The following is a 13,886-nucleotide window of genomic DNA, read 5'->3' on the forward strand; positions in this document are numbered from 1 at the left end:
AGGCTATATACAAATCTGCATTTGTGCCAATGAGTAGACTAGATTTAGTTGAAAATAACCACCAGCTGTCTTGAAGGGTGTCTCGTTTTTTGATAACTGCATCTGCAATTATGTATGCCATTGAGTATAACTTAATGTTAAAGTAAAATGTTCAGTGTATATAACTGGCCGATTCCTCTAGATGAGGGAGTTGGTGTTGCCTAATTACCCAGTTGGAGTTGTGTTTTTTTTTAGTTGGTCCAAACCAGTTGACTACATTAAAATAGCTGTCTTATGTACTCTCGATGTCTATGCTAGAACGCGAGTTCTCCCATTTAAGGTCCTCTAATCATCTCTATGGTGACAGCTTGTCAGTTTCGCCTTCATTTCCTCCAGAAAATAACAACAACAAAGACATATTGATAGAACATTTGTCTTAAAATAGTCTCGAACAAAGGAATACACCCTGAATCGGAGAGAAGAAGCCCAGTCAGCAATGCTGACAGATGCAGGTTAACGCGCTATTTCCATATACTGACGACAGTTCAGACAGCTCAGGTTTTGAGCTAGCCAGCTACAACAAGTTAGCCTAGTTAGCTAACATCTTGGTCACAGGACATGTCTATTTTGCACGCATCTGTTTGTTGTGGGCTGCTAATTAATTATATATTGAATCGGGTAGGATGTTTTCAATTTCTGTTACTAATAATATTCGTATAACATGTTTTCATACAGATCCAAACCACCATCTAACATAACATGTGATTTATTACAGGTTATACAGGGAATGCTGCAGGTGTTCGCCGAGCCAAGAAAAGCAGGACAGCAATGGAGTCACCCGGGGACAGTCAGTCGTCCCTTCGCTCCTCTGGTAGACAGGTCAACGTCAGAGTGAAACGCTGCAATAATCCTCCACCTGGACAGGTAGTTGTGCACCATGATAGTAATGTGTCAGCCTTGTGTCTCTGTTTGGCACAGTGCTCAAGCCATTTTTCTAACTCGTTTGGGATTGTGTGGTTTAGTGAGATCCCCTTTATTTAGTCATTTTAACTTACTTTCATAAAAGCCACTTTCTGTGTCCGCTCATTACAAGACTCCTACCTCTCACTAATCCCTCTGGTTGTCATTGGATTCCAGACTAAAAGAAAAGCCACTGATACAGAAGAGGAAGAGGACCAATCAGAGAAGAAATACAGGAAGTGTGAGAAGGCAGGATGCTCTGCTACATACCCTGTGTGCTTTGCTAGTGCCTCAGAAAGGTATGCTCTCCTGTTGATACATCAGTTGTACTCAGAGTATGACATCCGGTTGTACTGGCTGAGAGGTTAGTAACTGCTCGCTTTCTCTCTTTCAGGTGTGCCAAAAATGGCTACACTTCACGATGGTACCATTTGTCCTGTGGGGAGCACTTTTGCAATGAGTGTTTTGATCACTACTACAGAAGGTATTGTTAGGGGCAACGGATGAGAAGATATTAACATTTTATCAAACATCTTAATGTAATGACCATATCCTTTCTTGGTTTATCAGTCACAAAGATGGCTATGAGACTTATGCATCCTGGAAAAGAGTATGGACTAGTAATGGGAAAAGTGAGCCCAGTCTCAAAGCTTTTATGGCTGACCAACAGCTCCCATACTGGGTAAGAAAATGAAACGTCCTTTCGTCAGCATATGTTTAGCTATATAGCATAGAATTTAGGTCAATCCAGCCACTCTATCAACCATACTTGTTTTCTAGGTCCAATGCACCAAGTCAGACTGTGGGAAATGGCGTCAGCTAACGAAGGATATCCAGCTCACTGCCTCATTAGCATCCACTTATCGTTGTGGCATGAAGTTCAACAATGTCAAGGTAAACAGAAAGTAGTAGTAGTAGGAAGAAAAGTATTATCAACCTTATGTTGATTGACATTCACTGATTGTGCCATCCTTTTATGTGTTTACGTCTATAGACAGAAGGGCCAGACCAGTGCTGTCTTCCAGAGGATTTGGTGAGTGTCTTACAAAACGTATTTCTAAAGGATTATGGAATTTATAGTATAACTGCAGCAACTGAAGGTGTGACTTTTAAATATGCTGCCTCATCCTTATTCAGAGCCTTGTTGTGTCCCGCAGAGAGTGGCGGAGGTGATTGACAGCTGGTGGCATTCCATGCTGATCCTGCCTCCATTGTTTAAGGATAGCCCAGCCAGCCCTTTCCTCACTGCCTACTATCCCGACTGTGTGGGCATGAGCCCCTCGGGGTCGACCAGCAACCTCTCTCATGCTGAGCTGAGGGCAGAGCACTGCAGAGCCATCCCGCCTCAGAGTACGTCCTGGACGGGGAGAGAAATTAGTGCTCAGTCAGAGCTGTGCACTGCACAGATTTCCGGGAGCTAAGGAACAATTACACCATCAAGGTTGAGTCATCAGAGTTTCAGTACAATGTCAGGTAGTACCTTTGAACATGGTGGCTATGAGCCAGAACGGGTCCCAGTTTCTTGGCGTACAACGTCATTCAGGTGTTTACTACAACGCCCATTTGGGATGTACCGTGACCTGCTCAACGGATGTCTAATTTGGAGTGCGTTAAATTACGGAATGCATCTTAAATATCCAATGTTTTTGTTTCTGTTATCCAAGCCAGTTAAATGGTAATATTTATGTTCAGTTGAACATTTACTTTGTGTTTAGTTCCAGGGCTGTCCCCGTACTTTCAGCCTTTCTACCAGCCTAATGAGTGTGGGAAGGCATTGTGCGTGCGACCAGATATGATGGAGCTGGATGAGCTTTATGAGTTTCCAGAGTTTTCCCGTGACCCCACCATGTACCTGGCCCTGCGCAACCTCATCTTGGCATACTGGCACAGGGACTGTAAGGTACTCAGACACAACGTACAGCATATATTTGCGAGTCGCAGGTGGCCAAACGATTAGAGCTTCAGATCAGTAACTGAAAGATTGAGCTGTAAACACTAATGGCTCAGTCAACTTAGTGAAAGAAGTGTAAAAAATGCTAATAAATGGTAGTACTTACTACACTCTTTTTAATTGGTCATTTTCCCCACCTTTTTCAGCATGGTATTTCACATTACCACCCAGCAATCTAATAGTAGATCTCTTCAATGAGAGTAGGTGAATGAGATTTGGCAGTGTGAGTAAGCTATCAGATGACAGGATGGTCTAGGTTAAACCACATACATTAAAACACAGCAGGGCCTGTTGATGATGATGATGATGATGAAGTACTCCCTTCCTGTCACATGCAGGAAGTGCTGACTCCCCAGAAGTGCGCACCCCACATCATCGTGCGGGGACTGGTGCGGGTCCGCTGTGTGCAGGAGATGGACCGGGTGCTGCACTTCGTGACCAGGAAGGGTCTCATCAACACTGGCGTTCTGTCGGTCAAACGGCCCCTGCTTCCGGAGCGCTATCACAACGTGAGGGTGTCTGGCTAGCTCCTCCTTTCACCTTCTACCATGTTGTTTTGGTCTGCTGCTCATGTTGTTTTGGTCTGCTGCTCATGTTGTTTTGGTCTGCTGCTCATGTGTTGTTTGGGTCCGTAGCTCATGTGTTGTTTGGGTCCGTAGCTCATGTGTTGTTTGGGTCCGTAGCTCATGTGTTGTTTGGGTCCGTAGCTCATGTGTTGTTTGGGTCCGTAGCTCATGTGTTGTTTGGGTCCGTAGCTCATGTGTTGTTTGGGTCTGTGCAGAAGAACGTGATTGTGATCGGAGCTGGTGCATCCGGGCTGGCAGCTGCACGACAACTCCAAAACTTTGGCATGCAGGTAACCTTAACAGGTTTAAAGGAAATCTGACTTTTGAATTGTTTAGGTTCATAAGTGGTTTTTGTGGACATAATGTATTTTTTTCAGATTAAGAACCCCTAAAATACAGTATGTAGTGGTTAAATCTGTCATTGAGTACAAAATAGTGAGTGATTTGCTGATCAGGTCTGTGTCCATGCACCGTCTATGACCACTAAACCCTAGTATTTGACCCAACCCCAGGTAGTGGTTCTGGAGGCGAGGGAGCGAATTGGAGGGCGGGTGTGGGACGACACATCGCTGGGCGGCATCACTGTGGGTCGGGGCGCTCAGATCGTGAACGGATGTGTAAACAACCCCATCGCCCTAATGAGCGAGCAGGTGAGATTCCTGGTTCCAGCGTGAACACGAAAGGCCGCTACACTCTCACATAACCGCCCGCGGGGGAATCCAAATGTGTCACTGTTTCTTTTTTTTTTCTTTGGTTGTTCTGTTTTTCCATCCACTACTCAAAGCTGCCGTCATGCTGTTATTTTGTCGCAGTTGAACGTGAAAATGCACAAGCTGGGAGAGAGATGTGACCTCTTCCAGGAGGGAGGCAGTGCTACAGACCCGGCTATCGACAAGCGCATGGACTTCCATTTCAACGCCATCCTGGATGTGGTTTCCGAGTGGAGGAAGGACAAGTCTCAGAACCAGGACGCTGCCCTTGGAGGTGCTACACACTGACCACTGCACTTGAACTCTGATTATGTTCATATTTGTCTATGGTTACAACTGGTGGTCCCTGGTGTCCTTTTCAATGATGTGCTAGCATCTACAAAGGTATGCTGTGCAAGGTAATGATAGAAGAAACTGGACCGTCTCCGACTGTTGTTTCATTTCATCATTTTATCTTCCAGAGAAAATCCAGGAGGTTTACAAAACCTTCCTTCAGGAGTCTGGGATCCAGTTCAGCGAGTTGGAGGAGAAGGTTCTTCAGTTCCATCTCAGCAACTTGGAGTATGCCTGTGGGAGCACACTGGACCAGGTCTGAGCTGAGGAGCTTGTTCTTATGCAGCTCTTGTTGTAACATTACTATAAGGATGAAAACAAAAATCTAGTCATTTCTTCTATAGTCCTTTAAAATATTTCTAATAGTGTGTGTGTTTGCAGGTGTCTGCTCGATCCTGGGACCACAACGAGTTCTTCGCCCAGTTCTCAGGAGACCACACCCTGCTGACTGGAGGCTACTCCTCCCTGCTGAACAAGCTGGCCGAGGGCCTCGACATCCACATTAAGTGCCCGGTTAGCCACTTGTGTGTTATGGGATGGTTTTCCCTACACAGATTAAATCTTGCCCAGAAAATAGCATCACCATTAGTGCCTTTAGCCCAAGGGCTAATTTTAAGGGACAGCCTAACTGACCCGCTTGGTTTAACATGGTCTCTTTTACATTGTTCTTTCACCACCGTCTCATGGTGGTCCTGCTGTACTGCACGATACAAGTGAGAGGCTGTCTCTGTTTGTACTCAAAAATGTTTAACCATGAGTATGTCTCAACAGTTAATTGTTTAATTCTAGGTGCAAGCTATTGACTACTCAGGGGATGCCGTTATAGTTACCTCATCAAATGGCACTCAGTGGACAGCACAGAAGGTAGGGACTAATTTACTTTGTTTCAGAGGGCAACTAACTTCCTGTGATTGTACAAAAAGACTGCAGTTGTCTTGAATCATCTTTTGTTTCATTTTAGGTTCTGGTGACAGTCCCGTTGACTTTACTTCAGAAGAATATCATTCAATTCAACCCTGCTCTTCCTGAGAGGAAGCTGAAAGCCATCCACAGTCTTGGAGCAGGTGTGATTGAAAAGGTAATGGTTTAGCTCTGCAACACCTTCTGGGGGATTTAAATGAATTGGGTTCATCCTATAAATGTCTTAGCACACATTCTTATTCCTCAGGTTGCTCTCCAGTTCCCTTACCGCTTTTGGGACAGCAAGATTCAAGGAGCAGACTACTTTGGTCATATTCCACCCAGTCCAGACAAGAGAGGGATGTTTAGTGTGTTTTACGACATGGATCCACAGGTTAGATACCAGCATGTAAAACGGTGTTTAAGCTGGGATTTCAAAGAAGGGCATTGAACAACCAATGTCTAAACGAAGTTAACCTCACACATTTTCAGGCATGTCTGGTGAATGAATGTTTACTGGTAGAGCAAAAAAATATATTTTTACCATGGCAATTCCGCAGGGAAAACGGAGTGTCCTCATGTCTGTCATAACTGGGGAAGCTGTGACTTCTATCAGAGACATGGAGGACAAAGATGTTGCCAATCAGTGCATGAAGGTCCTGCGTGAGCTCTTCAAGGAGCAGGTAATGAAACACTATCTCACTATAAAGAGAATATATCAATCAGAATTATTAATCTGTAAAATATACAGTATATGGTCAATTGCTGTAATGTTGTGGAGCAATTCAATAAATTGCTTTAAATTGGGATTTTTAACTGGTAATTGAAACAACAGAATATTGCACAATATCTTCATTTCTTCTCTGTTTTCTTTGGCTAGGAGGTCCCAGAGCCAGTGAAGTACTTTGTGACACGGTGGAGTAGAGATGTGTGGTCTCAGATGTCATACAGCTTTGTTAAGACTGGAGGTAGTGGGGAGGCCTATGACATGATCGCTGAAGACGTGCAAGGAAAAGTGTTCTTTGCTGGGGAGGTGAGACCCTGCCCATTTCATCAGTCTTCACAAATCTATTGCCACAGGGCCCCTATTCAAAAAACATTTCTATATAGGAATACAGATCTAGGACAGGGCCATCCCTATCCACGTAATCTCATTCATTGTGATCAGAAAGACACAACTGATCCTGAAACACCCCGACTCTTGTATCACTTTAAGTAAGGGCACGGGTCTTTACAAGGAGTATCTCTGAGAGTACATTTTCAATGTATTTCTTTCTTGTTCCAGGCGACGAACAGGCACTTTCCTCAGACTGTAACAGGGGCCTACTTGAGTGGTGTCCGAGAAGCCAGTAAAATTGCCGCCTTATAACTCCTTCCCTGTGAGCAGGGGGTCTAACAATACAAGCATGAAGGCACATTGGTTGTAAAGAGCGTTCAGTTCTTTACTCATGTGAATCACTACTCTTAAGTGGTGTTTTCTCCTGTTTGTGTATTCTGTGCGTGAGTTATGATGACCATTGATTTTTCAAATGCTGCAATGTTATGTTTTTTTGTTTGTTTGTTTAACGGTAAATATGACACACATACTGTTCTAATAAGTTGGAGATCACTATAATGAGGCATTAAGGATTGGCAGCAGATATGCCTAAACAATGGACAATTTGATGGACAATTGGAAATCTCATGAATATTTGCCATGTTTCCATGATATTTATTGAGTGAGGTTCATAACAATGTTAGTATATCATGAAGTGATTTTAAATTTTCAATGTGTGTTTACAATGCGCACTTAAAGTAATATGGTCTAAGTTTAAAAAAGATAAATTAGTACGTTTTGCATTAGCACTTTTTTTGTTTTATAATGATGAATGAATTCATTATAATTTCTGTTTCCAGAGAATACCTGGGTCTGAATATTTACCATTGTAAGAAATACCAAATAACATGGGACATTTGTCTTTAATCCGTGACAGGTTAATGTTAAGACGGTTGGTATTGTTTGTACTTGCATTGTTTTAGCAAATATGTTTGGAAAAGGTTACACGTAATTGAGGCTTTATAATCACGCTGCAACAAGATTGAAACAGGATGTTTAATCAGTTTTCCTTTCTGTCATGTTTCCATATCCTGTTAGAAGTTTCCATTTAGAATAAGATATTTTTAAGCGTGTAGCGTAATAAATGAAAGACACTAGCCTACTTAACGACAGACTACAAGACTTCAATTATTTCCTAATCAGCTGTACAAGGTATAGAGTGCGAACGCCAGACCAATATAATGACGTCATCAAAAAGGGACCTCGCGCCTTTTAGCAATTGTAAACAAAAGGGAATAGATATCTTCCCTAGAAATGGCTGTAGGCATGTCAGCGTTTTGACTTTTGTTGTTAATAATTAGATACACTTTCATAATACAAGTTAAGCCAATATATACGCGATAGGAAAACCATGTGTTATTCCAGAATGTATTGTTTTGTAGCTATCTATTCGTAAATTTTAACTTGTCTTTAGCTTTTGACTTGGGCAGAAATGGCAACCATGGTGGATATACCCACAGGTGAATAACGTATACATTTCGAACCTAGCTTTATAATTGAATACAGTAACTGATAGCGGTTTTATTCATTGTGTTCACATTTAACGTATTTTTCTAGCAGTACCGGCTGAGTCCTTGAATGACCGCTCATCGGATGATGAAACTTTGATTGAATTAATCAAGAAGTCCCAGACCAATAATGAGCCAGATGAGACGCAGGGTACGCAAGAGCTGATCCTCAAGTCAAAGGATACCGCTAGAAAAGATTCTGGTGAGAGAACCAGCACAGTACCGTGAAATAAAAACCTTTAAACCTGTTAACAAATTTAGCCTATTTCTCATAATATGTTAATATTTAATATTTGTATGAAGGGCTGGATGATACCTCGGAAGATGAGCCCTTGACGAAGTTGTTGAATAGACTTAAAAAAAACACTGTAAAGCGGCCGGAGAGTGCGCACAGGGGAACAGGTATCGGCAGTGAGAAGGCAAAAAACAAGATCGCAGGTGAAAAGCCCTTTGGCTCCTTTGTATGCCCTTAACACTTACAACATACACTGTTATTCAGAATGGATTGACAAATCAGCTTGTTTGGTCTATGTTGTAATTATAGTTTCAACCAAAGATGAGGATTCCTATAACAGCTCAGACGATGAACCCTTGATAAAGATGGTTAAAAGACTCCCTAAACAGACATCATTGCCATTCAAAAAGAGACCCTTCAACACAAGCAGAGAGCTGAACGATTTGAGTAAGGGCAGAAATAACATTAAGATCACTAATAACATGTGCACAGGTGAGAATATTCTCTCAATTCTTGTATTTAGGCTATTATTTAATTTACCGAAAAAAATGATCTTAACAGGGAGTATACCATTGCTTTATTGTATCTTCTGTGTAACTAGACTCGTCAAGTGATAGCTCAGATGATATGCCCCTGAGCAAGATGGTTGATAAGCTCAAGAAACAAACAGGAAAAAAGACACTCGCCACAACTAGAGAAACTGACATTATAAAGCCCAGTAAGGTTCCAAACAAACGCAACAGGAGAATCGGTAAGAATACCTAGCACCTAATTTCTCTATGCTTTCACTATGACTTAATATTCCATACGGTTTCTAATTCAGTTGTCTTGTTTTCTGATTGCATCAGTGTCCTCCGATGACAGCTCAGATTATGAGCCGTTGACTACTCTGAACAGGACTTCCCCTTCTGAAGATAACGTAAGGACACTGAAGCCGTGTGTCACTAAGGAATCCAACAGTAACCACATAAGGCAAAGTAAAAACAAAATAAGGAGAGGTAATGTGTTCTAAAGGGCAAATTATTACAATTATTTATGCATTTGCGATCTCTTGTTTTGGAAGGTTCGATCTAAATTTCTAAAAAATCTAATCTCTCTAATGTTGTTCCTTCATCCTGTTGACATTTTTAGAGGAAGAGATGACTTCTGATGATGAGCCCTTGATAAGATTAGTTAAAAAGCCTCTTAATGCTGTTAAGAAGAGCATTGCACCAGCAAAGAAGAGGAGTGTGACAGGTAATACGGTGGTATCCAGGAAGATGAAAAGACCAGCCATTGTGCAAAAAGCTATCAACAGATGTTGTACGAAAGTTGGTCAAAGCATGAGTGAAGGTGAATATACTTTTTTAGTTCTTGCCAAAGCATCAACATCATATTAAAAGCACCACAGAATAGGTTATGTTGAGTATTCTTATACAACAGTTGATGATTTATATTGCTTCATCAGGGTCTTCAGATGACAGCTCCGATGATGAGCACTTGAATAGAATCAGGGTGAAAAATCCACCAATGAAGACCCTGATGGTTATTTTGACAAGATGTGACACTAGAGTAGTCTTGGAAGATAACTGTGGAGCCATGGTGAGAAACACCTGTGAAAGAAGGGCAGGTAAGAAGTCATTTTATTGTATATTCCTTTACCTTCTGGAATATGTTTCAAGGGTGGCATATCATTCTATCTTTGGTAATGTCCACTTTATACAAATCCAGCTACTGACAACAGACAGTGTAGTCTTGCTAATAAATATCATACATGTTCTACACTTAAATGTTTGTGTTCAAAGGGTACGAGTCTTTCCAGTGTGCAAAATCTCTGAGCGTTGGGCGTTTCCTAAGTAGCCTATTATATATGAAACTTAAGAATTGAGGGGAAAAGATGCAGTATTTTACTTTGAGACATTGTTTATATTATTCTGCCATGTGCAGAAACAAATCAATGCATCCTGAAAATGAATGCCTTATATTACTTGAAACACTGAATGTAGGCTAATGAGGTTATAGAGTAACAATTGAATATACTACATTTTAATTACAACTGTTAATCACATGACCACACGTCACATTTTGTTGCTGTTGTAGAGATGTCCAGAGGTGTCTAATTTAGAATTACTGTAGATAAACCAAGCGTGCCGCACAAGCCCTGAAAAGTGAAACCAAAACGTCTCGATCGCCCCCTGGTGAGTGGTCCCAGTACAGGTCATAAACCCCGCCCTCCCCATGTTATTCAATGGGACGCGAGACCAACTAAACAATTAAATTACCCTTCAAATATATTTTTTCCGAAGCTGGTTTCTGTCATTTACTGTAGTTTGTATCACGCTAATGTAAATTCAAGAGTTTGTTTTTAAAATAAGTTTGTTTTTAGTTATTTAATGCTCTAAAAACGGTGGTGTGACGTCGTGATTCACAGCTGTGATTGACAGCTATCTGAGCCGAGGAGCCACTGAATCTTCGGAGGACTGAGGAGATTGGAACTTTACATTTAATCTCTAAATTTCTATAATTGATATAATTTCACACGGACATCATGGGTTGTTCTGCAGTACATTGTGCTAACCGATCTGGCATTTCCAATCGATCTTTGAATTTTTTTCGGTAAGTTAAATTTATAAGCTATTTAATTAGTAAATAAATGTAATGGGCTAGCTAACGTTAGCTAAAGACAACAAGCCTCGTTAATAGCCATGTTAATAGCAAGCAGGTGACCGTTAGCTAGAAGTTACCAATAATTTTTGTATTAGGCCTATTCTAAATTAAGGTTAAACATGATGTAAGTTAGGCTATAACATATCGTCTAGGTTTAACAAGCAACGGTTGTACTGTACTTGGACTTACGATTGATTACGGTATGCGCATTCTGCGAGGGAGAGTGAGGGCGGGGCACAGGGGTGGGGCCGTTGATTTCGCGGCTTTACGGCTTTACTTCCTTCTCGCTACTGCGCATAACTACTGCGCAGAACTGATCCCAAGATCGCTATCTGCGCAGACGCCAGTCCAAGATGTCAGCGCCGTATCAGGACACTGGTGGCTTCATTTTTCACCAATGGAAAAGAGCGAAAGGGCGTCGTCCATTATTTATACAGTCTATGAGATAAACCTTTACTTTCTCCACAAATTTAACAATTGAATCATCCACAGCAAGCTACATCAACATTATTCAATGCCCCTTTGCTAGCTAGCTATCAGGACACGGGTTATATGGCAGTCATGGCATAACTTTACCAATAATATTGACGAATACATTAGGTAATAGATACCAGACATATTTTAACTAAAATAAATGGCTGCTGCTAATGCAAGAGTATAACATTTTGTATTGTATAGTTAGTAAACATGTGCATCAGTGATTTGTTTCATTACTGCTAAGCTAGGGTTACTAAGGGTTACCTTAGAGATTAACAACTAAAGTAGAAAAAATATATTACCATTCAATAAAATGAAATATGAATATATTTCAGCAGACACCTGATATGTGGGCTGGCAAGACGTTCTTTTTTAAGGTGGCAGCTGCCACCCGGGTGGTTTCGACTCCTTAATAGCTCAATGGTACCTGCTTTGCAGTACAGCTACAACATTGCAGTCAGAAGTTTGAATCCTGGTTGCAGCGTACTGTACCAACAATACCTGAGGGTCCAGCAATAATGCCACTCAAATTAGGGGCCTGGGGGCCCAGGGTGGACAGGTTTGATATCTGAGAGGGCTACCATGACACGACTCACTATTGTAGGTTGGGCGCCTGCAAGCTCAATCGTGTTAGTTGGTGAGGATTGTGTTGCCTTCAGCCTTTTGGATGTGCCAACAGTGTGATAAGAATCAAGGACAGCTTGTTGAGATGTGACTTGAGGAAATGTTTTTGATCTTCAACCTGTATGCGACTGCTGTGGACTTGTTTGCGACGGGACAAGGCCATAATCTTGAAATGGCGTTATGAAATTGGGGTGAAATATGGGTAAAATAAAGCATTTTTATTTGTATTTAATCAGCTGGGATTTCCATGTCTCCTCATGCTCTAGTGGCTCCCTCTGGTGGCATAAGTGAGTGTTCTCAATGGTGGTAAACTGGGATCTTGGCAGGACATTAGCCCTTTGGCCATGCCTCAGGACTACCTGGCTTGACAACTCTTAGCTGTCTCTTTCCAAAATTCACCGGGTTGTACTGCTGATCTGTTATTTGCCTACCAGAATTGAACTTCTGGCTGTAACAATGCAGCTGTGCCATATAGGGGCCTGATCTCTTATACTACCCACAATTACGCAGTTGTAATATTTTTCTTTGTTTATTTTCCAGAAGTAGAGAACTCCAGTGATGAATTGTTGATAAAGGTGGTGGCAAATCCCCCTTCATCACCGAATATTATGCAAGACACAAAAACGAAGTCCCAAGACTTCTGACGATGAACCTTTGATAAAGATGGCTGAAAATGTGAAGTCATGATTGTCTTTTTTAGATACAGGCAGTATGTTATTTTAGGACAGTATACATTAACAAAGTTTTTGTAAATTATGAATGAACTAAGTTTTTGTTAGTAAATGCCTTTTTTCTTTTCTTGCATGAGCGTACAGTGTAATTATGGTGAAAAATGTGAATTGTCTTTATTTGGTGATCTGGGATCACTATTTAAATGCCTGTATTTTTTACTGTTTTATATTTTAAGAACTTGTATTGTTATTTTTAATAATACCACTTAGTGGTTTCATGTTTGTAGCATATTTATTACCCTGCAAAAGTTAAATGACTCAGATTTTTTATTGATGACAATTATGGTGTCTATCATGGGGACATTTCTGTGATCAAATGGTACTGGAGGCTACTAATGGTACTGGAGGCCTCCCGGCTATACATTTTTACTTGACCAGACCACCAAATAGTAAGCAGTACTATTTATTTTCCAAGTGAAACTGTAGTTGTGGTTTCAGTTCAATTCTGTAATGTTTTAGTATTCAGTAGTGTGAAATAAACATGACTTAAAAGTTATTCATGTAATGATTTTAATGTCATCATGGAAAAAAATATACATTTCCATTTTTTCTTGTTTCACTGTCCAGAAGGCTTGTGCTACAAACCAGACGGGTCATATTGCTGTGATGAAACTCAATTGAGTTTTCTATTGACCTAGACTAGGCTTAATCTGTTTTTTCAAAACCAGCCCCAAGTGTAAGTAGGTAGGTCAAAAATTTGGGGACGGCTATAATGTCATGACCCCCCCCCCCCTTACAAACAGGTCATGCACACCCCAGGAAAGAGTGAAAATCATCTGAGAACAGCAGAGAAGAACAATTATCTATAGTCAGGCACGGCACCAGGATTTTTTCAAGGGGGTGCTTCACCAATACATCCGGGTCGGGGGCTACGAAGATATTCTCTTTTTTATTTTTTTTTGAGACATACTGGTGAAATTATTGAATACACAAATCCATTACCAAATATTTACAGTATCACTGTGGTACTTTATTTAGCATTCCCAAAGACAAGCATGCAAGTTTGAGATATTTAATCTACTCTTGATCTTTACTATTGAAGAAGACATTAAAACTATCAAATAACATATACAGAATCATATAGTAACCTTTTTTTTTTACTAATAAAAATACTATTATATTTTTTATCTTCAAAATAGTCTCTGTTTCCCGTGATGACAGCTTTGCACA

General features: G+C 40.9%; 2 protein-coding genes across 6 annotated transcripts; both read left to right on the plus strand.

Moving 5' to 3' along the window:
- The first annotated feature begins 315 nt into the window (after positions 1–315).
- LOC105012563 (lysine-specific histone demethylase 1B) lies at positions 316–7,602 on the plus strand. Of its 3 annotated transcripts, none has more exons than XM_010873489.5 (21): positions 316–491; positions 755–903; positions 1,117–1,238; positions 1,334–1,423; positions 1,510–1,621; positions 1,720–1,833; positions 1,934–1,972; positions 2,097–2,289; positions 2,655–2,839; positions 3,229–3,399; positions 3,672–3,746; positions 3,969–4,106; positions 4,269–4,440; positions 4,628–4,755; positions 4,881–5,012; positions 5,289–5,363; positions 5,461–5,577; positions 5,668–5,793; positions 5,960–6,082; positions 6,280–6,432; positions 6,685–7,602. In XM_010873489.5, the coding sequence occupies exons 1-21, from the start codon at positions 476–478 to the stop codon at positions 6,766–6,768; spliced, it is 2,514 nt and encodes an 837-aa protein (XP_010871791.3). In that variant the 5' UTR covers positions 316–475; the 3' UTR covers positions 6,769–7,602. The 3 variants fall into 3 exon arrangements, with proteins under 3 accessions (XP_010871791.3, XP_034150655.1, XP_034150656.1); XM_034294764.1 differs by having other exon boundaries at positions 3,675–3,746; XM_034294765.1 differs by lacking the exons at positions 316–491; positions 755–903; positions 1,117–1,238; positions 1,334–1,423; positions 1,510–1,621 and having other exon boundaries at positions 1,791–1,833; positions 2,077–2,289.
- Positions 7,603–7,704: 102 nt separating this feature from the next.
- On the plus strand, positions 7,705–13,212 carry LOC105012617. Of its 3 annotated transcripts, none has more exons than XM_020050364.2 (9): positions 7,705–7,955; positions 8,053–8,205; positions 8,307–8,441; positions 8,548–8,730; positions 8,840–8,989; positions 9,087–9,236; positions 9,370–9,570; positions 9,686–9,847; positions 12,526–13,212. In XM_020050364.2, exons 1-9 carry the CDS (start codon positions 7,928–7,930, stop codon positions 12,627–12,629), a joined length of 1,266 nt encoding a protein of 421 aa, XP_019905923.2. In that variant the 5' UTR covers positions 7,705–7,927; the 3' UTR covers positions 12,630–13,212. The 3 variants fall into 3 exon arrangements, with proteins under 3 accessions (XP_019905923.2, XP_019905925.2, XP_019905924.2); XM_020050366.2 differs by having other exon boundaries at positions 8,548–8,685; XM_020050365.2 differs by having other exon boundaries at positions 8,056–8,205.
- The last annotated feature ends 674 nt before the right edge of the window (positions 13,213–13,886 follow it).

Source organism: Esox lucius, chromosome 10 (genome assembly GCF_011004845.1).
Source record: "Esox lucius isolate fEsoLuc1 chromosome 10, fEsoLuc1.pri, whole genome shotgun sequence".
NCBI classification, from domain to species: domain Eukaryota; kingdom Metazoa; phylum Chordata; class Actinopteri; order Esociformes; family Esocidae; genus Esox; species Esox lucius.